The sequence below is a fragment of the Aegilops tauschii genome, chromosome 4 (assembly GCF_002575655.3).
Source record: "Aegilops tauschii subsp. strangulata cultivar AL8/78 chromosome 4, Aet v6.0, whole genome shotgun sequence".
NCBI classification, from domain to species: domain Eukaryota; kingdom Viridiplantae; phylum Streptophyta; class Magnoliopsida; order Poales; family Poaceae; genus Aegilops; species Aegilops tauschii.
Window position 1 is genome coordinate 38,994,591 of NC_053038.3, and position 22,000 is coordinate 39,016,590.

At 44.6% G+C, this 22,000-nt stretch overlaps 2 protein-coding genes across 5 annotated transcripts; both read left to right on the forward strand.

Moving 5' to 3' along the window:
- The first annotated feature begins 2,106 nt into the window (after positions 1–2,106).
- Positions 2,107–6,821, forward strand: LOC109784036 (uncharacterized). Its single transcript, XM_020342640.4, has 7 exons — positions 2,107–2,511; positions 3,103–3,144; positions 3,862–3,996; positions 4,253–4,488; positions 5,319–5,355; positions 6,206–6,263; positions 6,367–6,821. Exons 1-7 carry the CDS (start codon positions 2,386–2,388, stop codon positions 6,444–6,446), a joined length of 714 nt encoding a protein of 237 aa, XP_020198229.1. The 5' UTR covers positions 2,107–2,385; the 3' UTR covers positions 6,447–6,821.
- Positions 6,822–7,529: 708 nt separating this feature from the next.
- LOC109784035 (putative pentatricopeptide repeat-containing protein At5g65820) lies at positions 7,530–16,412 on the forward strand. Of its 4 annotated transcripts, XM_073496154.1 has the most exons (4): positions 7,530–9,831; positions 10,991–11,187; positions 14,440–14,916; positions 15,548–16,412. In XM_073496154.1, the coding sequence occupies exon 1, from the start codon at positions 7,605–7,607 to the stop codon at positions 9,399–9,401; it is 1,797 nt and encodes a 598-aa protein (XP_073352255.1). In that variant the 5' UTR covers positions 7,530–7,604; the 3' UTR covers positions 9,402–9,831; positions 10,991–11,187; positions 14,440–14,916; positions 15,548–16,412. The 4 variants fall into 4 exon arrangements, with proteins under 4 accessions (XP_073352255.1, XP_040242478.1, XP_045083298.1 ...); XM_040386544.3 differs by lacking the exon at positions 14,440–14,916; XM_045227363.2 differs by lacking the exons at positions 14,440–14,916; positions 15,548–16,412 and adding an exon at positions 11,264–12,838.
- The last annotated feature ends 5,588 nt before the right edge of the window (positions 16,413–22,000 follow it).

Below are 22,000 nucleotides of genomic sequence, written 5' to 3' on the forward strand. Positions count from 1 at the left end.
TTTTTTGAAATTACTACGTTCCCCAACAAAAACAACAGGGCAAAAGCACCACCAACTTTTCATCTCTTTTCGATTCAAAGTATGCCTTTTCATCCCCTTTGATGAAAAATTTGCTTCTGTCTAACGCTTTCAGGGCTTGAAGAAGGTTTAACATTGCGCGAGATATATTTTCCCCAAAATAAATTATTATGATATAATCAAGACTTTCATGGCCACGAGGATTAGCTCGATAAATTAGTTGTGTTATCTTCTTTTATGTAAATTTTAGTTCTGACTGTAAATTTAATAAGTTGATAGGACCTTGTTAAATTTATATATTAGTATTTTGACATGTTGCATTCTTGGCAAAAAAATACTGCTTGGACCACCCTGGCCCAAAATTCTGACTACGCCGACCATTGAGAACATAAAAATATTTCATAATTAGCGGCTTAGCTTGTTGTGTGCCCGCCTTAAAAAAGAGCAGCGTACGTAAATGAGATCGTTAGGGGCTTGCAGACACAACTTGAGAGATGTAAAATTCCCCTTTTTTTCTTGTCATTCTTTAACAGGGCAGCGAGACCACTAACAATCAAAATAAACAAAAACTGAGAGAGGGGATCATCTTGTTTTTTAGAATGAAGACGCTAAAGTTGTCTGGCTTTAAATTATTAAAGCCCACACAAAGACAACGTAACATAAGATTCAGAGTACAAGCACTGAACGTTCAACGATCAAGAGTAGCTTACAGGGCAAAAGCCTAGCGGAGCGTGCAGGCTCAAGATGAAAAAAGGTCACCACTACCCTAAGTAGCAACAAGAGGTTCAAGACGAACAAAAGTCAACACAATCCTAAGCAGCAACAGGAGGCACTCTGGGGATCACCTTGCTGAAGCCTCATTTATCAATTGCATCTGTTTTTTGCGCCATGGTTGCAACGGGGTACTATGACATCAAATGTCACGAATCAAGATCATAAAATATTCTGGACACCAAAGCTTGTCCAAGATGTAGCCACTTGGTTGAAGACCGTGAGCATCTCTTTTCTTTTGCCCAACAACTCGACGATTTGGCGGGCAACAGACATCTGCCGTACGACCACGCCTATTGGAGATCTCTTGAACACAACTCTACCAGCACAATTGCCCACTTTGGTTCGCCCTTTCATGCTACTTCTCATCCTTAGGAAAATTTGGGAAGCAAGAAACAAGAAAGTTTTTCAAGGGCTTCACATTGATGCTTCCGTTTCTATTAGAGCTATCATCGATGATTTGATTATTTGGTCTCATCTGCTTAAGTCTGAAAATCTAAAGGGCCACTCCGGTATGTGGCGTGAGTTCCTCTCCTCACAACAGTTGTGAACTCTGTAACATTTCCTAGCTTTTGAAATATATTCAGGTGGGACCCCGATTGACCATTTCAAAAAATAAAATAAAACATGTTCTCCATAGAATGCTTTACTTCTTGGTTCCAATTGATCTTTGTGCCAGGGCAACGTATCATCTAGCTCGTGAAGATCGGACCACCCCAGTGTTTTCCTATATCAAATATGCTACGTACTCTCTTCGTTTCTAATTATAAGATGTTTAAGATGCATATAGATTAAAATGAGTGAATATACACGCTAAAACGCGTCTAGAGCATACAAATTTGAGAAAATCTAAAACATCTTATATTTAGGAATGGAGGGAGTACCTCTTTCTGCATTAAAAAAATCAACATATAAAGTTCCATAAGAAGTACTCCCTCCGTTCCAAATTACTTGTCATGGTTTTAGTTTAAATTTGAACTAAAACCACGACAAGTAATTTGGAACGGAGGGAGTAAACCGTCTGGATCTGAATAAAGTTGATTGGATAAGTGGGTTGAATTGGATCAACGTGGCTATCAACCTATAACCACTTCCCTGACGATCGGGGTCAGATATTCAAATCGAAATCCATGTTAATCCAAGCATAGTTTCAGGAAACCCAGCCCCAGTCTATCAATCCAAAGCCGCGCGCATCCAATGGACGGATGAGAAATGTTCCACCAAAAATCCAACGGACGTGGAAATCCCGCTATCCGTGCGGAACACAGTATCGACCGACCGACCGAACCCGTGTGCCGAAAGCCCGAAGCAACGAGATTCCACTCATCTAACGCGTCGCCACGCCATCACTCGGCTGCGGCTCCGCGACCCGTCTCCTCCTTCCCCTCACCGGCCGTCTCCCCGCACCGCCCACCAATCCAACTCCGAATCGTCCTCCCCACACCCCGAGGTCGCCGGTCGCCGCAGCGCGGCAGAAGCCGGCGGAGAGGCTAACCGAAGCGGCAGAGGGGTTTGATCCGGGAAAGCATGAGCCTGGCCTCCCGCGCCCCCCGGCGTCGAGCTCGAATCGGGAGATAGGAATTCGCGGAGGAGGAGATGTCCTCCTCGCAGTCGCAGGAGGGGAAATCCGCGGGCGCTGGGAGGGCGCAGGAGGAGCGGCCTTCCAAGGCCTGGGGGCTCCTCGTCTTCGGCCTCGTCGGCGCCGCCACCGCGACCCTCGCCGTGAGCAACCCCCACCTCCCTCTCCGTCCTTAGTGCTTCCCCTCTCACGTTGTTCTAGCTTGGTACATTTAGTTCTGGCTTGTAATAATCGCGGTGTGCGTGATCAGGCAGCCTCGCTTGCTCGTTTAGTATCACGGCTTCCATGACGATTTGCTCCATTTAGTTCCGGCTTAACTGCAGTCTGCTGTACCATTCACAATTCCGCATCAACTCTGTTGTGGAAAGCACCGCTGCTCTTCTGAAGGATTTAGCGTTTCTTATGCTATTTACATCCTCCTGTTGTTTGAAGTACATGGCACCTGACTTGAATCCTGTTAGTAATGCTCTTGAACCAGAGCAAGGCCCTCCTCTTGAGATTACACGAGCACAGCAAATGGGTAAATGTTATGCTTAGGACTGCACTACCACACTCCCTGTCTTGCGTGCGAGGTGTGTTGCTACGACCTATCAGTAATATGAGGTTATTGGCAATTGCTTGGCCTCTTTGTTATCTTTGTGATATTCAACTTGCTCGAAGATAAAAGGTATTTTAGTATCTTCTGCTACATTTCATTTGATTGACATTTTTATTTGTATTTTCCTCTGTGACAGGTTGGCCACGTTCGTAAAAGTGTTGATTGGTTCTACACTCAGGTACCTTACTAAGTCAGTGTTAATTTCTTCTTCGATTTGCCCCTTCTAGACTGTCGGAAACGGCATTTTAGATCATCATGATTGGCGGTTGTTAGCTTGTTTACCCCAAATCTGTCTTTATGTCTAGAGGCTTCAGCAATACTATGTTTTGTACTCCCTCCGTTCCTAAATATAAGTCTTTCTAGAGATTTCAATAAGAACTACATACGGATGTATATAGACATATTTTAGAGTGTAGATTCACTCATTTTGCTCCGTATGTAGTCCTCATTGGAATCTCTAAAAAGACTTATATTTAGGAACGGAGGGAGTAGGTCGTTGTTTTTTATGGGAAATAGCAGAAGGGTCCTTAGGTGGATGTAATGTTCTGATGAGAATCATTATCTAGCTCTCTAAAATTTAGTACTGTTTATCTTGCTCTCTAAAATTTAGTACTGTTTGGTGTTTAAGATTTTGCCAAGGTTAGCCTCTCGTCATTGTCTTTGGCCTATACTAGTACTAAGATAGACCATCTAGCGATCTCACTTTTGTATTGCCAGAATTATATTGGTTCAGTTATTAGTCCAATGTGAACTATACTTCGAAGACATAGGGAGAACCAATAGGGGATGACGAATTTATCATCCTGTACTCAGTTATACGCTCAGTTTTCATTGCCTTTTGACTTCTAAGTGTTTATTTATATGCTATTTTTTCCTGCTGCTCTTCCGTGAAAAGCTGAATAAGGTGCAGACAACATCTTCTTGGAGGAAGACAAGTAAAAGCTCCACCGGTGGAACTTTTAGTGACGATGCTAGGAGAAGATATTATCAACGTATGCAGCAGGAATTTGAGGATGAACAGGAAAGAGTTGTGAGTTCATTGAACTGTTCACACTATTTACCTTTTTAGAACTTAGAATTTTTGAAATTATGCTCGCTATATATATATGTGTGTTGCCTCAGAACATTGCCTGCAGTAAATGTAATGTGAATCCATGAGAAATTGCATTGTGCTAAATTAGTAACTTCTTGTCCTAACCCCAAATTTTAGTTTCTCAAACATTGCCCTAAGAGTTACTTTCTCTGTTTACTCCTTCAGTATGCTGATCTTTTGTTATTTTGGCCAGCAAAGAATAAGGCACATGCAAAGTGTTTTCAACCGAGAGAGGAACAAATTCAGGAAAAGTTATGAAAGTTGGAAGGAGAATGGGCCCCCAGGTGGATATAATTACATCCCGCGGGATGACTGGTATTGGCAGTCAGATACGCCTAACTCGGAAAATAAAAATAGGCGGACTTATACTCCGGCAGGACCTAGGGGTTATCCTATGTCGCATCATTACACCGTTCTTGGTCTTGATAGGTATTTTCATGCCTATTTAAACCTCTAGCTGTATATTTCTGTTCATCTTTCAATCTGCTTATGGCATGGTTGCCGGTTCTTCACGGTCATACCTTTGTGAGGGACTTATTTTGTAGCCTTGCACAGGATTAAAAGTGGAATGCGTGTTTATGAGTGATCAGTTGACTCGTTGTGCACTTGAATGAGAGCCTCAGATTGTATGTTGCAAATCCAAAAGAAGGGAGATGACGCATTTGGTAGATTTGCAAGCTCTATAGAGGATTTCATATGAACATCCATTGACTTGACTTCCTTAATTACGTGTACTATGTTCTGGATTATACGTCAGTCAGATGATCAATTTTTTTGTATCACCAATATGATCTTTTTGGAATTGACTTCTATGATCACTTGTTTTAAGAAAATAAGCTGTCATACTTTGCTTCAGTAATCCCTCCCCAGACCCCACCTTGTGTGGGAGCTTCTATGCACTGGGTCTGTCCTTTACTTTGCTTCAGTAATGCCAATTTTTACGAGTCAAGGACCACATACCTTAATGGACCTTTGGTAGTAGCAAGTTGACAGGGTACATCACGAAGCAACTTGCAGCCGTCCGACATCAGGTGTCAGGATCATTATTGCATTGCTGTGCTGTGCTGTGTAAAATATTTGTCTTGTTTCTCAAACAAAGAGGTTCCCAGTTTGTTACTATCTTAAGAAAATATTAATTGAAGTACTTTGAAAAGCATCTATAACACCAAACTTGTTCTTTACTAATTATAATTATGAACATGATGATTTTATCCAGAGTTATACTTCTTTTTGTGACAAGCCATGTTATTTCTTTATAGATCACGAGGGACTCCATACACTGATGCAGAAGTAAAGGTATTGCAATCATGTCATCCTATTGTCCCTCCAGCCCTCTGTTCAGTTTACTTTGAACTTGTCCCACCTAACGTGATCGTCTTCTATATTAAGTCGGGGTTGATCTTTTTATGTTGATCATGCATCGCTGATTAAATATCTAAGCTAACCTTAAGATCCTTAAGGAGACTGTCATGCCAAATTAATTTTCTTTAGACAACAAGGGGTTTCCATGGGATTCACTTTAAGAACTTTGATGTTTGTTCAAACACTTGTTTTCAAGTGTTTTTATCAAGAACTCGAGATAAGCAACCTTCAATGAAAACCCAAATTATCTCTCCAATTTTTCGATTGCTACTCCTTTGGGTGAAGCAATCAGTTAATGTTTTAAATGCTTTTCAATGTATTAAGGTGGTTTTGAGGAGAGCTGATAATAGGTTGACTTAAAAACCATGTGGTTCATAAAAAAATATTTGAGTTTTTTTCCCACCATTTTTCTGAATGAGGATAAGTATTTGTGTGCCAATTCTGTTTTCTCTTCGCATTTCCTTGTATCTTTTCTACTGGAAATTCTTAAGAACTGGTATATCCTTAAGTATTTTGTTGGGTTGAGAAGTATTTGAAAATATTGGTGGCTACATTTGCGAATATTTAGATAAAAAAGTTGATTCATTCACAAAATCAGGAATTGAAAGCATCTTGTATGACTAGTTAGTAGGCTGGAAAATCGGAAGTGCACTTTGGTTGCTCTAGACCTCCACACATCAAAATGTTTGGATTGTTGTTAGTGTGAAATGTTAGTATTTTTTGGTATGTGTGTCAGGCCTGACCAATGTGGTTTTGTTTTCTGACTTTGGGTCATCATATGCAGAATGCTTTTAGAACAAAAGCAATGGAGGTCCACCCTGATCAAAATCAAGATAATAGAGGTAGTTACCGTCTTCCTTAATTTCTTCACGGACACCATGTTTCTTCGGACACAATTGTTTGTGGTTGTAGTTACTAATACCATTAACGTTTTATTATGTGCAGAGACTGCTGAAGAAGAGTTCAAGGAGGTTGTCAAATCATACGAGGCAATAAAACTGGAGAGGAAAAATAATGCAAGTTGATGCGTTTGTCTATTGGAGCTTCCGGTGAAGACTTGCGCCAGTTGTTACAGCCCCGGTGCGCAGGCCATGCCATCAGGTGGATGACAAACAAAAAAATTCTCTGGCTCTTGCGGCCTTGCGGTTCTGTAGCGCAATTTTATACATGAGTTTGTTGGTGGGAGCACACGTCCCTGATGTAGTAGAAGTAGGATATTGTCGACAAAGATACAAAAGATGTGTTTCTATAGCTAGTGAGTTGACCATAAACTGGTTAAGGAGCCAACATTTTTGTTGCCACCTGAGGAATATGCATCCCAGTGCTGTACGCCTGATGGTTAGTGTCTAATTGGGTGGAAACTGAACAACTGATTGAAAATAAAAGTTATTGGCACATAACAGGGTGTTTATTATTTCATCGAGCGGTTCAGCACGTTGTAAAATTGTACTCCCTTTGTTCATAAATATAAGATGTTTTGTATATTTCAATATGAACGACATATAAACTGAAATGAGTGAACAAACACACTAACATATGTCCATAAACATCTGTTTCGGAAAAAAGTTATAAAACATCTCAGGGCTCATTTGATTCAAAGGAATTCTGTAGGATTTTGGGAGGATTGAAATATTTAGGAATTTTTTCTATATTGGCCCTTTGATTCATTGAATTGGATTCCATAGGATTTTTCTCTATGGATTTTTGTACTCCCTCCATTCCTAAATATAATAACGTGTTATATATGTATTTTTTTATGTAAAGAACGTCTTATATGTAGGAACAGAGGAAGTACTACATTTCACAGAAAATCTGACATCCACTCTAATCTTCTTTTGTAATTTCATTGTTTTTTCTGTGGCATCAAACACTCCTTGCTAATTTTATAGGATTTCAATGGATATGCCACTCCAATCTTATATTTTTCTGTTCATGTATTTTAAAATCCTACGAATCAAAGAGGTCATTCATTATAGTAATCTCTCCGTCCCAGGATATAAGATCAATTTTTACACTATCAGCTGATACTATTGGTTCAGTCAGGCGCCCACTGATCATCAGTTCATCACGAAATGCAATCTTGCGGTGTTGTGGTGTCCGTCACAAGACATGCAGTTGTTCGTTTTCAATGGCACACAGAACAGATCAGCAGAACCCCCGCTAGTCGTCCCACCACCGCGAGGATGCAGCGCCTCCTCCCGGCCACCCTCCGCCGCCGCCGCCTCTCCACCGACGCCGCCCCGGACCACAGCCTCGCCTCCTCCGCGGAGCACGCGCACCGCCTGCTCCGCCGCCACGGCGCCGACCCGCAGAGGCTGGCCTCCGCGCTCTCCGCGTCGGGGCTCGACCCGGCCTCCCCGCGCCTCCTCGACGCCGTCCTCCGCCGCTGCGGCGCCGCCTCCTCCCTCGCGCTCGGCTACTTCCACTGGTGCTCCCCGTCGCTGCCCACCGCGCCGCTCCCCTCCTCCCTCGCGCTCCTCGCCAAGTGCTTCTCCCGCGCCTCCGCCGCGCCCTGCCCGTCCCTCCTCGCGCCGCTCCCCTCCCACCTCCTCTCGGCCTCCATCCTCTCGCCCGTCCTCCGCCGCCTCCCGCCGCCGCGCGTCCTCCCCTTCGCGCTCTCGCTCCTCTCCTCCCGCCCCGCCCACGACCACCCCTCCCTCTTCCTCTCCCTCCTCGAGTCGCTCTCCAAGGCCGGCCACGTCGCCGCCGCCGAGCGGCTCGTCGAGGAGCTCCAGCCCCGGCTCCCGCTCGAGCTCCGCCACTACACCGCCCTGCTCTACGGCTGGTGCCGCCTGGGCAAGCTCGACGAGGCCAAGAACGTGCTCGCCCGCATGAAGGCCGCGGGGGTCGCCTCGGACGTCGTCGTCTTCAACACCCTGCTCGCGGGGTTCGTCGCGGACGGCAGGTTCGAGGACGCGTTCGAGCTCACAAGGGAGATGGAGCGGCGGGATTGCCCTCCCAACGCGGTGTCCTACACCACCCTCATGCAGGGGCTTGGGTCCAAGGGGAGGGTTGATGAGGTAATGCGGGTGTTTGTTGAAATGCGGAGGAAGGGATGCACGCCGGATTCTGTCACCTACGGCACTCTGGTTACTGCGTTTTGCAAGGCCGGCAGGTTATCCCAGGGGTATGAGTTCTTGGACTCCATGTCGAGGGACGGGCTGCGGGTGGATCCTGGAGTGTACCTTGGGTTCTTTGTGGCGCATGAGAAGAAGGAGCAGCTGGAGGAGTGCTTGGAGCTGATGGAGAGGATGAGGGAGTGCAGGTGCCCCCCAGACCTCAGTATCTACAATGTGGTGATTCGGTTGTCCTGTAAGCTCGGAGAGACGAAACAAGCCATGGCATTGTGGAACGAGATGGAGAATAGCGGGCTTAGTCCTGGGGTCGACACCTTCGCAATCATGGTGACTGGGCTTGTTGGCCAGGGATCGCTGGTCGACGCGTGCAATTATTTCAAGGACATGGTCGGGAGAGGGCTATTTGTTGCACCACAGTACGGAGTGCTGAAGGACCTCCTCAATGCATTAGTCAGAGATGAGAAACTTGAGCTTGCAAAGGATGTTTGGGGTTGCATTGCCAGCAGAGGTTGCGAACTAAATGTGAGTGCATGGACAATCTGGATCCATGCACTGTACGCGAAGAAACATGTCAAGGAGGCTTGCTCGTATTGCTTGGACATGCTTGAGGCAGGGCTGATGCCGCAACCAGACACATTTGCAAAGCTAATGAAGGGACTGAAAAAACTGTACAACAGACAGATTGCTGCTGAAATCACTGAGAAGGTGAGGTTGATGGCAGAGGAGAGACATGTAAGCTTTAAAATGTATAAGAGGCGTGGGGTGAAGGATCTCGAAGAGAAGCCTAAGTCAAAGAGAAGGAAAGGGCAAAAGCGGAGTCGGGGGAGGCAGACCGTTCAGGGTCAGTCTAGAGAACATGCTGACCTTTCGGATTCTGCCGATGATGAAGAATTCCCGAGTTGAGTTAAACTAGAACCATAAGTGGGTAATGAACACCTTCACTTGATTGAATTGTTTGCGGGAGTGATTGGTTTATGAACCAACCAATAAGGAAATATTGGTCTTGCTGAAAATGGAGCAGGTTTGCGTTATCTACTCACACCTGATATTGATACTTGAGCCAAGTGACACTCCGATCCTATCTGAAGTCCATCTGCCAGTATGTACTTCAGTTTTGAAAAGCTTTCAGGGGCTAATGATATTGGGGCCTTTCAGTGCCAGTGCAAAAGAAAATAACACCAATATACAATACTACTATGGCTGGAAGTGAGTCCAGCCTGTCTGAGCTAGGTTATGCCTGAACTAGCTTGTTGCAACTGGAAGATTGATCCAAACAAGCTTGAGCTGAGATTGAAGATGCCAGGGATAAATGCAACAGTTGCCAACTACACAAGTAACAAAACTCATCGCTCCATCAGTTATGAAGTAGAGAGTTAGTAGTGTAACGTTACATTTTGAACTTTCTGTTTCACTCTTCATGCTTATCTCTGAGATACTAAGAGTAGTTACTGATTTATTGTACGAATATACCTAAACCCACTTAAAAGTCTGATCTTGGTAGTTGGTACAGAATGTTTATGTTCACTGTGATTGAAGAGTTGATACCTTCTTATATCATAACTATTATCTGACGATATATTACTTGTGATATGATTTTTTTATTGAACTGTGTAAACCATGTAAATCCACATTTTTTTTACTCAGCAGTTGCTTTTGTGGAAGTAAATATGTCTAGTTCTAATTTGTCTATTACATGCTGGTGCTGGCATTAACATTAATCAAGTTGACCCCCCTCATTTCCATAACATTTTAATTTAGTACTGTATTGATCTTTAATCAGGTGCACACTAAACCTTTTGAGCTTATCTAGTTAAGTGCATGCCATGTTCTGCAATATGCAGCTATGCTTATGTGCACTTTCATCCACTGGTGCTTGTGCTTTATCCTGTATGGTCTCAACTCTCATGCATGGAGATGGATGGAATATGGAGTGCAAGAATATTTGGTGTTAGGCAATATATTCTCCATTCTAAAAAGCATATAATAACTTAAAATTGAGGAATGTTTTGCTTGTATATGCTGTGTATTTCCTAATAGAAGTATAAACGGGTTGTTTCTTGATATGCTTAAAATTAAACATTGTTGCTGAGACAGAAGTACCAATATATATACAGGCATCTCAACAAATTTAAACACTTAGCTGTTCCAGATTTTAATTTCTGAATCAATCTTATGCTTCTAACGCAGAGCTTTGTCCTTGTATCTGAACTAAATTAAATATAAAAACTAATAATTGGAATCACTCATAATGCCTGGGATTTAATTGTAACGTCATGGATTAAATACTAATACCAGTTTGGAACAAGATAAGTGAACATAGTCATAATCTATATAGATTGGATTGTCGACTACATAGAGATTTTTAGATTGCCAACGATTTGTGCTGGTTGTATCAAGCTAGAGCTATCTTTTCACCGCTATGATGTACAAATTTGAACTATTGTTTCCAATATGCAAAAATTATACATATGCTTGAAATCTTATTTGTGCAGAATGGAGTGCAAAAAGATAGGGCATTTCAGCTGATTAAGAGTCGTCGTTGGTGGGCACGAAGCCATTGTCAAGGACACTGTCATCTTAATATTATGCTGAGTGATTGAATTGCAATGCCAAATCAAGAAGTGGAAGCAGATTTGAACCAACATATTTCATTGCTAAGTGGGAGTTAGGGAAGAACACACGGACGCAGGTACCAGAAAGCATTACAAGCATTAGATATTCTGTTACTAGACTTAACTTTGCTTCTTGCCCTGAACATGCGATAGGGAAATTAACCTAACTGCAGAGGAAACATTGCGAAGAATTCCTTATCCTCAGTTGAGAAGAACTCCTCCACCAACTGATCAATATCTACTCGACACGTTTCCGGAATCACAAGTTCAGAACCCCGGACGTTGATGGTGTAGCTGGAGAGGAGCTGAACGGCTGTGAAAGGAGGGTCAGCATCCCTCCGTGTGATGGGGTCTGACCAACTTATGGCTTCAGCGACCATCTCTTCTGTCCCGTCCTCGAGGTCAAACTTGTAGACGTCATGGAAGTAGAAATCACCGTATGGATTCATACCTACTAGGTGGTAGATGCAATTGGCCTCAACAGATGGGAACTTATCGGCATCAACAGCCAGGCACCTGCAGCAGCCGACGAAGATGGCGTGGCGACCGATGCTCTTCACGGGCTCGAGCACACCCCGGTTAGAGTCGTCCATCCTGAAAACCTGCATGCCATGCTGCAGCTTGAAGCGGTGAACACTTCTCCCAGGGATTGTACCAGGTAGCAGCGGTTGTTGTTTGCATGCTCAATCTCAGGAGCAGGAGCATCGTCGACAACATGCTCGACAACATCAGACCAGAACATCTCGGACGGCTCAACGGAGAACACCCTCATCAGATGAAAGACCTCGCCGGCCACAGCAGCTGGCAGCGGCGGCAGCGGTCTCTGCTCGCCGTCAGCATACATGCCGCCGGCGACTGCCAGCCGGATCAGCGGGTAGGCGTCCTCCTCTTGGTACACGGCAAAACTTCTACTGTCGGAGCCAGCCACGTACCGCTTACGATCCGAGTCGCAGAGCAAGACGAGGGTGGGGGCTGACCCGATGACAGCGGCGACATCCACCGTGTCAGAGGGCACGGTCGCCCTGAAATGGATCATGTGGCCTGTGAAAGGGTTGAGGACGCGAGCGGCGTCGTAGTCGTCGTAGTCCGCCAGCACGAAGAATCCACCGGGAGTGGTGGCGACGTGCCGGTAGCGGTGGCCGCCGAGCAGAGGGAGCTCCTTGCGGGGGGAGCGGCCAGTGTGGGTGTTCACCAGGAGGCGCGTGTGCTCTCTCCGGAAGACGTCGTCGTCGAGCACGACCCACTGCCGGGGACGGAAGCGAGGGTCGTCCGGGCTGTCCTTGGGGTCGTCGGTGGCGGAGCGCCAGCTGCCGCAGACGGCTCGGAGGTCCATGTAGTAGTCCACGTCGTTGGCGGCGAGGAAGCAGTCGGCGATGCGGCGGACGAGGTCGCACGGGAGCGAGGACCAGTCCGCGGCTGCCATGGCCAAGACCCCAGAGATGAACCTGGAGTAGTAGTTCAGGTTGGGGGGATTGAGGTTTTAGAGCTGCTTTGGTTAGATGAATGCACGCTTGGTGCATTTATCTATGCGTCGCTTGCGATGGCAGCGTCAGAGCTGAAGTGCTTTGGGACCTGAACGGGCGCCACTGACACTACGGCTCGAGTTCATGGGGAATGATCACGACGCTTCGTTTTACTCCAGTTTCCAAGGACAGGGGTTGTAGAACCCGATGTGTACCCTCAGTATAGAAAAGGAAAAAAAAGGCTAGGCCATACCGCATACTACTACGACGCAATGAGCTCGGGTGAACAGTAAAATCGAAAGAAAATAATAAAAAATTAAAAAAATCCAATTTTTTTTAGAAACATTGACAAAAGTTTTACATGCTTGCAAAAAACCGTCTTGAAATCACATTCCTAGAAGGCATGACAAAAAAAAAAGGTAGTCTGAAAATGATACTTTCAAAAGCATTTTCAAGTACTATTTTTTTTTGCCACGCCTTCTAGGAATGTTATTTCAAGACGAATTTTTGCAAGCACTTATAACTTTTGTCAATGTTTCTCCCAAAAAAATGGATTCTTTGAAGTTGTTTTGATTTTTTTTCGATTTTACTGTTCACCGAGCTCATTTGAGCTCAGGAGCAGAAAGGTACTTTCGATACTACTACACCTAGATTATGGAGTTAATTGCAAGGAGATACCACACTTGAGCATGGTGTAACGAGTCAGTACCATTGCTCGTGCATGTCGCAGTTCAGTACCATGCTATCTTTGGTTCATAGGATAGGAATTGCATAGGAATAGGAAAAGTATAGGAAATGAGGTGCATGCATCTTGAATCCTATGAGTGCTCAGACCATAGGAATAGGAAATGAAATGCTCTTTGATTCACAGGATATGAACACACATAGGAAACATAAAGAAATACTTTTTCAAAGTTTGAAGCAACTTGCCATTAGTGAAATCCGTACTGTTACTTTTTCAAAGTTTGAAGCAACTAGACATGTAATGGGACTAGTGAGATGGTAAAATATGTACTGTTACTTGTTACTTTATTATGAAGTAGAGGTTATATAAACAGTGATTAGCAAAATCACCTTTGACTCTGTGAGACAAAAAATAAAGTGTGCAGGAAAGGTGAACACTCTGCTCATAAAAAAAGGGTTTGAATCCATCCAATTTTTGTAGAGGGAAAGGACTAAAGATTCAACATACGGGAAATTGCTTGGGGCAGCTCATACCGGCAAGCTGGACTGGACTATTTCTCCATTAATTAGCACCAGATCCCAATATGAAGAGACAAGGCAAGATCGATCTAAATCTAAAGATATTTGCGGCAGATTGATTCCGCTGCGGCTTGAAGACTAGCAGGTTGGCGGTAGATGCTCTCTAGCTTGCTGGTGTTAGCACTTAGCTGGCCGCCGTCCGGATGTGGCCGCGTCGCTCGGCCGTCCGCTGCCGTCCTCCTTGCCAGTTGTGTCGTTCTGTGTGAGAGTAGGGGATGGATGGATATGGGCTCGGTTTTGTTTCTTTTTCCCCCTCTCTATTTCTACACGGGTGAGCAACGCGAGCAATCGAAAAAAAGCGAGTGAACAGTTGCTGAATCGCGCGTCGTTCGTGTGAGGGAAGTTTTCCAAGAGGTCTGACCTCTTTTTTCTTTTCCTGTGAAACATGAAGGAAAGGAAGAAATCCTGTACAGGAATAGGATTCCATTCCTTTGAACCAAAGGCCACCAAAGGATTTTTTCCTACAAAAATCCTATCCTCTAAAATTCCTCTAGAAATCCTATGAACCAAAGGAGGCCTCAGAGCCTAGTTGTTGCAAAATGGACTGACCACTGTATAAGTGTGTATTGACAATGTATCTGACAGCTCGGGCCAACCTGTCAGGTGACACGGTGGCCAATCGGCGCGTGCCTGGTGCGCTGACTAGGACGAGGCTGGTGCGGTGGGTCTAAGTGGGCTCGGTCGGGCCTCACTCTCGCTCTCCCTCCTCTCTTTGATTCGCCGCCGCCCTCCGCCGCCGCCGCCACCTCAACCGGCTCGCCGTCGCGCCATGGAGGACGAGAGCAGCCAGGACTCCGGCGTTCAATACATGAACCTCTCTGACAACGAAGCCATGCATTACCGGGTGAATTGTAGAGCTAGGGTTAGGGTTAGGTTATCTGCTTTGGGGATTTGATTTGATTTGGGGATTGTCTCTTCCTGTTGCTCCTGTAGATCCCTGCTAGCATTGAAGACCAAGACTACAGTGGCATTGAGACAGCACCCATCGTTCTTTGCCATCAGCATGGTGTGGCGGCTGAGAGGCGTGTAGCATTTGAAGCATTTAACACAGGCAGGAGGTTCTTAGTCTGTCCTAAGAATGTAAGATTCTGTAGAAATCTCTGTGTTAATTGTATTAAAAGTGATAGTGGCACATTGTCCGGTGCATAGAATTCATGTTCTTTAATCTAGCCATGTGTTGATGCACATTGTTTAATGAGTACTCTTGTTTAATTGGGTAGCTGTGATGGTCATTTTGTAGCATTTAGTACTACTGATGCTAATCATTGGATTAGAAAATGTGTTGATGCTTTTCATGTATATTTAATTTGGCCAGTAATTTTATAATAGGTCAACAACTTAGTTTGCAGTGCAGATGATCATTCTTTAGTTCACAAGAATACTCAATTTGCCAACTATTCGATTGTTTAATGCTAGAGAGACTCAATGTCAGATGCTCAAAATTCAGTGAGTGTTTAGTGTCAGATGTTCATTCTTTAATTGGCTAGATTATTAAAGTTGTTGCTCCAAGATGCTTAAAGTTGATGCTTAAAGTTCATTTTTTTTTTAATTCAGTGGCAGATGCTTAAAGTTGATTTGATTTGTTTTTCATTGTTTAAAGTTAGATGCTCAAAGTTCAGTTATTATTTAAAGCCAGTTGCTCAAAGTTCATTGCTTAAATAATTTGACTAGGAGATTGATTTAGCACATGCTATGTTTGTTTATATTGCAGGAAGATGACAATTGTGGTATTGTTCTCTGGTTGACCCAGAGTGGCCTCCTACATTGCAGAATGCCTTGTTGAAGCTATGGGAAATGTATCATGACAGCAAGAGTGATAGGAGGAAGGATAACCTGGAGAGTTCACTCACTATTCACCATTTGACAGAAGAAAAAAAATCTAGAGGCCAACTATGACAAATTGATTGAAGATGTGCACCAACTGTTCAATGCTCAAGAGGATAGGATGGTAGATTTCAGCTATTTGCAGGCTAAGATGCAGAGTGTACAAGTTTCTGAGTCAGGTATCTGACATGAAGACAAAGATGGGGAAGAAAGATGCAGAGATCTTCAAGCTGCAGGAGAAGTATAAAGTACTGATGAACCTGACAAAATCTCAAGGCACTGTCATCCAGAACCTGAAGTTCAATCATCTAAAAGTGAAGGAAGTGCTTAGTACATCCACCAGGAACCTGTAGTTCCAGGTTGATGAACTCAAAAAATCTGAGGAAAAGCTCACCCAGGAGAACACTCAGTTGCCCCTTCACATGGGTGATCTCAAGAAGGGACATGAGAAGCTCACAGCAAGGAGGGATCAGCTAAAGATTCAGATTGCTGAACTATTGAAGTCAGAGGAGAAGAACAAGCAGAAATTGAAGGGGATCCTGGACATCCTGTCAGAATGAAGATGTAGATGAAGAGGAAGAGCAAGAGAAAGAGCAAGACCCAAGATGAAGAGGAGAAGAATGCTTGCTTTGTTGACCTTTTGTGAAGTATGGTGTTGTTATGAACTAGTATGTTGTGTACTATGGATGTGTAGTTGTGAACTAAGTTGGAACTATGTTGTTGCTTTAAGTTGTGACCTAAGTTAAACTCTAGTATGTTGTGTAAGAATCTACTCCCTCCGTCCCAAAATAAGTGTCTCAAGCTTAGTATAACTTTGTATTAGAGTTAGTATAAAGTTGAGACACTTATTTTGGGATGGAGGGAGTATTAATTATGTTGCATCAAGTTATCCTTTATGATTTGAGTTGCTTGTCATAGTTGGTTGATATGTTACATGATTTAAGTTGTTGTCATAGGGGGCGTTTGGTTCGTGGGCAAGGTTATCTGGCTAAGGATATACCTAACCACGTGGTTGGGGATATCCTTATTCTCGTGTTTGGTTGCAAATTGAGAGGTGGTTAAGGGTAGCCAATTTTATGTTTGGTAAGAAGGATGGAAGATGGATATCTTATAATTTGAGTTCTTTTTTGTAAATCAACTAATTATACAAAACATATATATCAATTTTTTGAGAATTAAAACATATATATTTGAATGGTCAACGACACTGTAGAAAAAATGCATTGGATTTGTAACTTCATGGTCCAAACATATCCATCTGTACAACCAAATGCGTACACTCCAATCTGACAAACAATACAAGCTATACATCAGCAGATTAGAAGATGTATCTAATGGCCAATTCGAAGTCGATCTTGCCATGTCATGTCACAGCCAGATGCAAAAATACTAGTCTGAAGAATGATATCTCCAGGCCAGCCTCGACATGGTCCATGAACTCGGGATCGCCTGAGATGTGGAGGCAGTTGCCTCGGCGTTCGCATAGGCCGTGGCTACCTGCTGGTCGTGGAGGCGGAAATGCAGGACAACAGGTCAGTAGTTGTTGTGGCCGGCGAGCGTGATGGTCCGGCCTACTCCACGCGCACCACCGGACCTTACTGTGTCGCCGCGTACACCTTAAACGCGTCGTCGCCGTACACCTCAAACGCGTCGCCGCCGATCCAAATCGTAGTAGCCGTCACTACCTGTTCTGTTCGGGAGGGGTGAGAGAAGAAAGGAAAATGTTTCCCTGGCTCAGGAGGGCATCTTGCGTGGGTGGTTACCATCATCCGCCATAATTTCACGGCTCCCCTCAACCAGCTTTTGATGGAATATTCCCAGGTATCTGGTTATCCTCAGCCATCTTCGCCCACAAACCAAACGAGTGGTATCCCCTCTAAAACTGGCTATATCCCTATCCCCTGGGTGGTTATCCTTTGAACCAAACGCCACCATAGTGGTTACTCTAAACCATAGTGGTTAGTCATTTAGGGTCCGTCGACGTCAAGACCCCCCAAGCCATAGTGATTAGTCATTTAGGGTCCGTCGACGTCGAGAACCCCTAAACCCTATTGGTTAGTCATTTAGGGTCCGTTGACGTCGAGAACCCCTAAACCATATTGGTTAGTCATTTAGGGTCCGTTGACGTCGAGAACCCCTAAACCCTATTGGTTAGTCATTTAGGGTCCGTCGACATCGAGGACCCCCAAACCCTATTGGTTAGTCATTTAGGGTCCGTCGACGTCGAGAACCCCTAAACCATATTGGTTACTCATTTAGGGCCCGTCGACGTCGAGAACCCCAAACCCTATTGGTTACTCATTTAGGGTCCGTCGACGTCGAGAACCCCTAAACCATATTGGTTACTCATTTAGGGTCCGTCGACGTTGAGAACCCCTAAACCCTATCATATCAAACTTAGAACTCATCACACCATATCAAACTTAACTCATCACATCATATCAAGCTTAACTCATCACATCATAACAAACTTAACTCATCACATCATAACAAACTTAGTACTCATCCCATCATAACAAACTTAGTACTCATCACATCATACCAAACTTAGTGGTTACTCATCAGACTTAGTACACATAACATTGTTCACAAACATAACCCAGATGCACACATAACATAGTTCAAAATATTGTCCAGTAGCATAACCCAAATGCACCCTCATGACACTCAGTTTTGACCTCCCCTACTGGCATTAAAAAAGGACATCCATCCAGAATGACTTATTGGGTCACAAGATGCCCTTGCACCAGAAGTTGAAGCTCCAGAGGCAGATCTTGGAGCAAAGAATGGCCTTTGGTCCCTTGCAGCAGAAGATCTAGCATCAGATCCCCTTGCAACAGCAGGTCTAGCACCAGATGCCCTTGCAGAAGCAGATCTAGCAGCAGATGCAGGTGGGGGCTGTGATCTTGCAGGTGGAGTAGCTTCATGAGCATTCCTTGATCTTGCAGGTGCCTTGCAAACAAAAAGAAACATGTTAGTAAGCCAAACATGGTATTTACTCAAAATACAGTAATAGAAACCACAGTACTAATTAACAAGGGATTACCACATGCTTGTTTTTCCTCATAGCCAACTCTAGTTTCAGTTGAACCTTGCAGTTGGTGTACCTGTGTCCTTAAAGTCCACAATTACTACATGTTATAGTGGCCATTCTAGAACTGTCCTTTGGCTTTGGAACTTCAAACCTGCCCTTTATCCTCTTCTTTTTTTCCTTCCTCTCTTCACATGAAATTTAGGTGGATCTATGTCTGGTCCAGTTGTCTTTGTCCAGTCATGTTCACCAGGGACAAGATATTGAAGGAAATATGCCCTAGAGGCAATAATAACGTTATTATTTATTTCCTTATTTCAAGATAAATGTTTATTATTCATGCTAGAATTGTATTAACCGGAAACTTTATACATGTGTGAATACATAGACAAACATAGTGTCACTACTATGCCTCTACTTGACTAGCTCGTTGAATCAAAGATGGTTATGTTTCCTGGCCATAGACATGAGTTGTCATTTGATTAACGGGATCACATCATTAGGAGAATGATGTGATTGACTTGACCCATTTCGTTAGCTTAGCACTTGATCGTTTAGTATGTTGCTATTTCTTTCTTCATGACTTATACATGTTCCTATGACTATGAGATTATGCAACTCCCGTTTACCGGAGGAACACTTTGTGTTCTACCAAACGTAACAACGTAACTGGGTGATTATAAAGGTGCTCTACAGGTGTCTCCGAAGGTACTTGTTGGGTTGGCGTATTTCGAGATTAGGATTTGTCACTCCGATTGTCGGAGAGGTATATCTGGGCCCACTCGGTAATGCACATTACTATAAGCCTTGCAAGCATTGTAACTAATGAGTTAGTTGTGAGATGATGTATTACGGAACGAGTAAAGAGACTTGCCGGTAACAAGATTGAACTAGGTATTGAGATACCGACGATCGAATCTCGGGCAAGTAACATACCGATGACAAAGGGAACAACGTATGTTGTTATGCGGTTTGACTGATAAAGATCTTCGTAGAATATGTAGGAGCCAATATGAGCATCCAGGTTCCGCTATTGGTTATTGACCGGAGACGTGTCTCGGTCATGTCTACATTGTTCTCGAACCCGTAGGGTCCGCACGCTTAAAGTTTCGGTGACGATTGTATTATGAGTTTTTGTGTTTTGATGTACCGAAGGTTGTTCGGAGTCACGGATGTGATCACAGACATGACGAGGAGTCTCGAAATGGTCGACACGTAAAGATCGATATATTAGACGACTATGTTCGGACACTGGAATGGTCTCGGTGAGTTTCGGACATATACCAGAGTACCGGGGGGTTACCGGAACCCCCCGGGGAGTTTAATGGGCCAAGATGGGCCTTAGTGGAGAAGAGGAGGGGCGGCTAGGGCTGGCCGCGCGCCCCCTCCCCCTCTAGTCCGAATTGGACAAGGAGGGGGCGGCGCCCCCTTTCCTTCCCCCTCTCACCTTCCCTTCCTTTCCCCCTCCTACTCCAACTAGGAAAAGAGGGAGTCCTACTCCCGGTGGGAGTAGGACTCCTCCCTGGCGCGCCCTCCCCTGGCCGGCCATCTTCTCCCCCTTGGTCCTTTATATACGGGGGCAGGGGGGCACCTCTAGACACAACAATTGATCTCTTGATCTCTTAGCCGTGTGCGGTGCCCCCCTCCACCATATTCCACCTCGATCATATCGTAGCGGTGCTTAGGCGAAGCCCTGCGTCGGTAGCATCATCATCACTGTCACCACGCCGTCGTGCTAATGGAACTCTCCTGTGAAGCTCTGCTGGATCGGAGTTCGCGGGACGTCATCGAGCTGAACGTGTGCTGAACTCGGAGGTGCCGTACGTTCTGTACTTGGATCGGTCGGATCGTGAAGACGTACGACTACATCAACCGCATTGTGCTAACGCTTCCGCTTTCGGTCTACGAGGGTACGTGGACAACACTCTCCCCTTTCTTTGCTATGCATCACCATGATCCCGCGTGTGCGTAGGAATTTTTTTGAAATTACTACGTTCCCCAAAAGTGGCATCAGAGCCGGGTTTTATGCGTAGATGATATATGCACGAGTAGAACACAAGTGAGTTGTGGGCGATACAAGTCATACTGCTTACCAGCATGTCATACTTTGGTTCGGCAGTATTGTTGGATGAAGCACCCCGGACCGACATTACGCGTACGTGATACGTCTCCAATGTATCTATAATTTATGAAGTATTCATGCTATTATATTATCCATCTTGGATGTTTAATGGGCTTTACTATGCACTTTTATATTATTTTTGGGACTAACCTATTAACCCAGAGCCCAGTGACAGTTTCTGTTTTTCCCCTTGTTTCAATGTTTCGCAGAAAAGGAATATCAAACGGAGTCCAAACGGAATGAAACCTTCGGGAGAGTTATTTTTGGAACGGAAGCAATCCAGAAGACTTGGAGTGTATGTAAGGGAAGCAACGAGGAAGGCACGAGGCAGGGGGCGCGCCCACCCCCCTGGCGTGCCCTCCACCCTCGTGGGCCCCTCGTGGCTCCTCTTACCGACTTCTTTCGCCTATATATCTCCATATACCCTAAAACCATCGGGGAACAGAATAGATCGGGAGTTCCGCCGCCGCAAGCCTCTGTAGCCACCAAAAACCAATCGGGACCCTGTTCCGGCACCCTGGCGGAGGGGGGATCCCTCACCGGTGGCCATCTTCATCATCCCGGCGCTCTCCATGACGAGGAGGGAGTAGTTCACCCTCGGGGTTGAGGGTATGTACCGGTAGCTATGTGTTTGATCTCTCTCTCTCTCTCGTGTTCTTGATTTGGCACAATCTTGATGTATCGCGAGCTTTGCTATTATAGTTGGATATTATGATGTTTCTCCCCCTCTACTCTCTTGTAATGGATTGAGTTTTCCCTTTGAAGTTATCTTATCGGATCGAGTCTTTAAGGATTTGAGAACACTTTATGTATGTCTTGCATGTGCTTATCTGTGGTGACAATGGGATATTCACGTGATCTACTTGATGTATGTTTTGGTGATCAACTTGCGGGTTCCATGAACTTATGCATAGGGGTTGGCACACGTTTTCGTCTTGACTCTCCGGTAGAAACTTTGGGGCACTCTTTGAAGTTCTTTGTGTTGGTTGAATAGATGAATCTGAGATTGTGTGATGCATATCGTATAATCATACCCACGGATACTTGAGGTGACATTGGAGTATCTAGGTGACATTAGGGTTTTGATTGATTTGTGTCTTAAGGTGTTATTCTAGTACGAACTCTATGATAGATCGAACGGAAAGAATAGCTACGTGTTATTTTACTACGGACTCTTGAATAGATCG

What these genes read in the sequence shown, in the direction of transcription:
- LOC109784036 (XM_020342640.4), top strand. Translation starts at nt 2,386, where the DNA reads ATGTCCTCCTCGCAGTCGCAGGAGGGGAAATCCGCGGGCGCTGGGAGG. An exon ending in ACCGTTCTTGGTCTTGATAG is followed by an intron (nt 4,489 to 5,318) that starts GTATTTTCATGC and finishes ATTTCTTTATAG; the next exon opens with ATCACGAGGGACTCCATACA. An exon ending in ACACTGATGCAGAAGTAAAG is followed by an intron (nt 5,356 to 6,205) that starts GTATTGCAATCA and finishes CATCATATGCAG; the next exon opens with AATGCTTTTAGAACAAAAGC.
- LOC109784035 (XM_073496154.1), top strand. Translation starts at nt 7,605, where the DNA reads ATGCAGCGCCTCCTCCCGGCCACCCTCCGCCGCCGCCGCCTCTCCACC.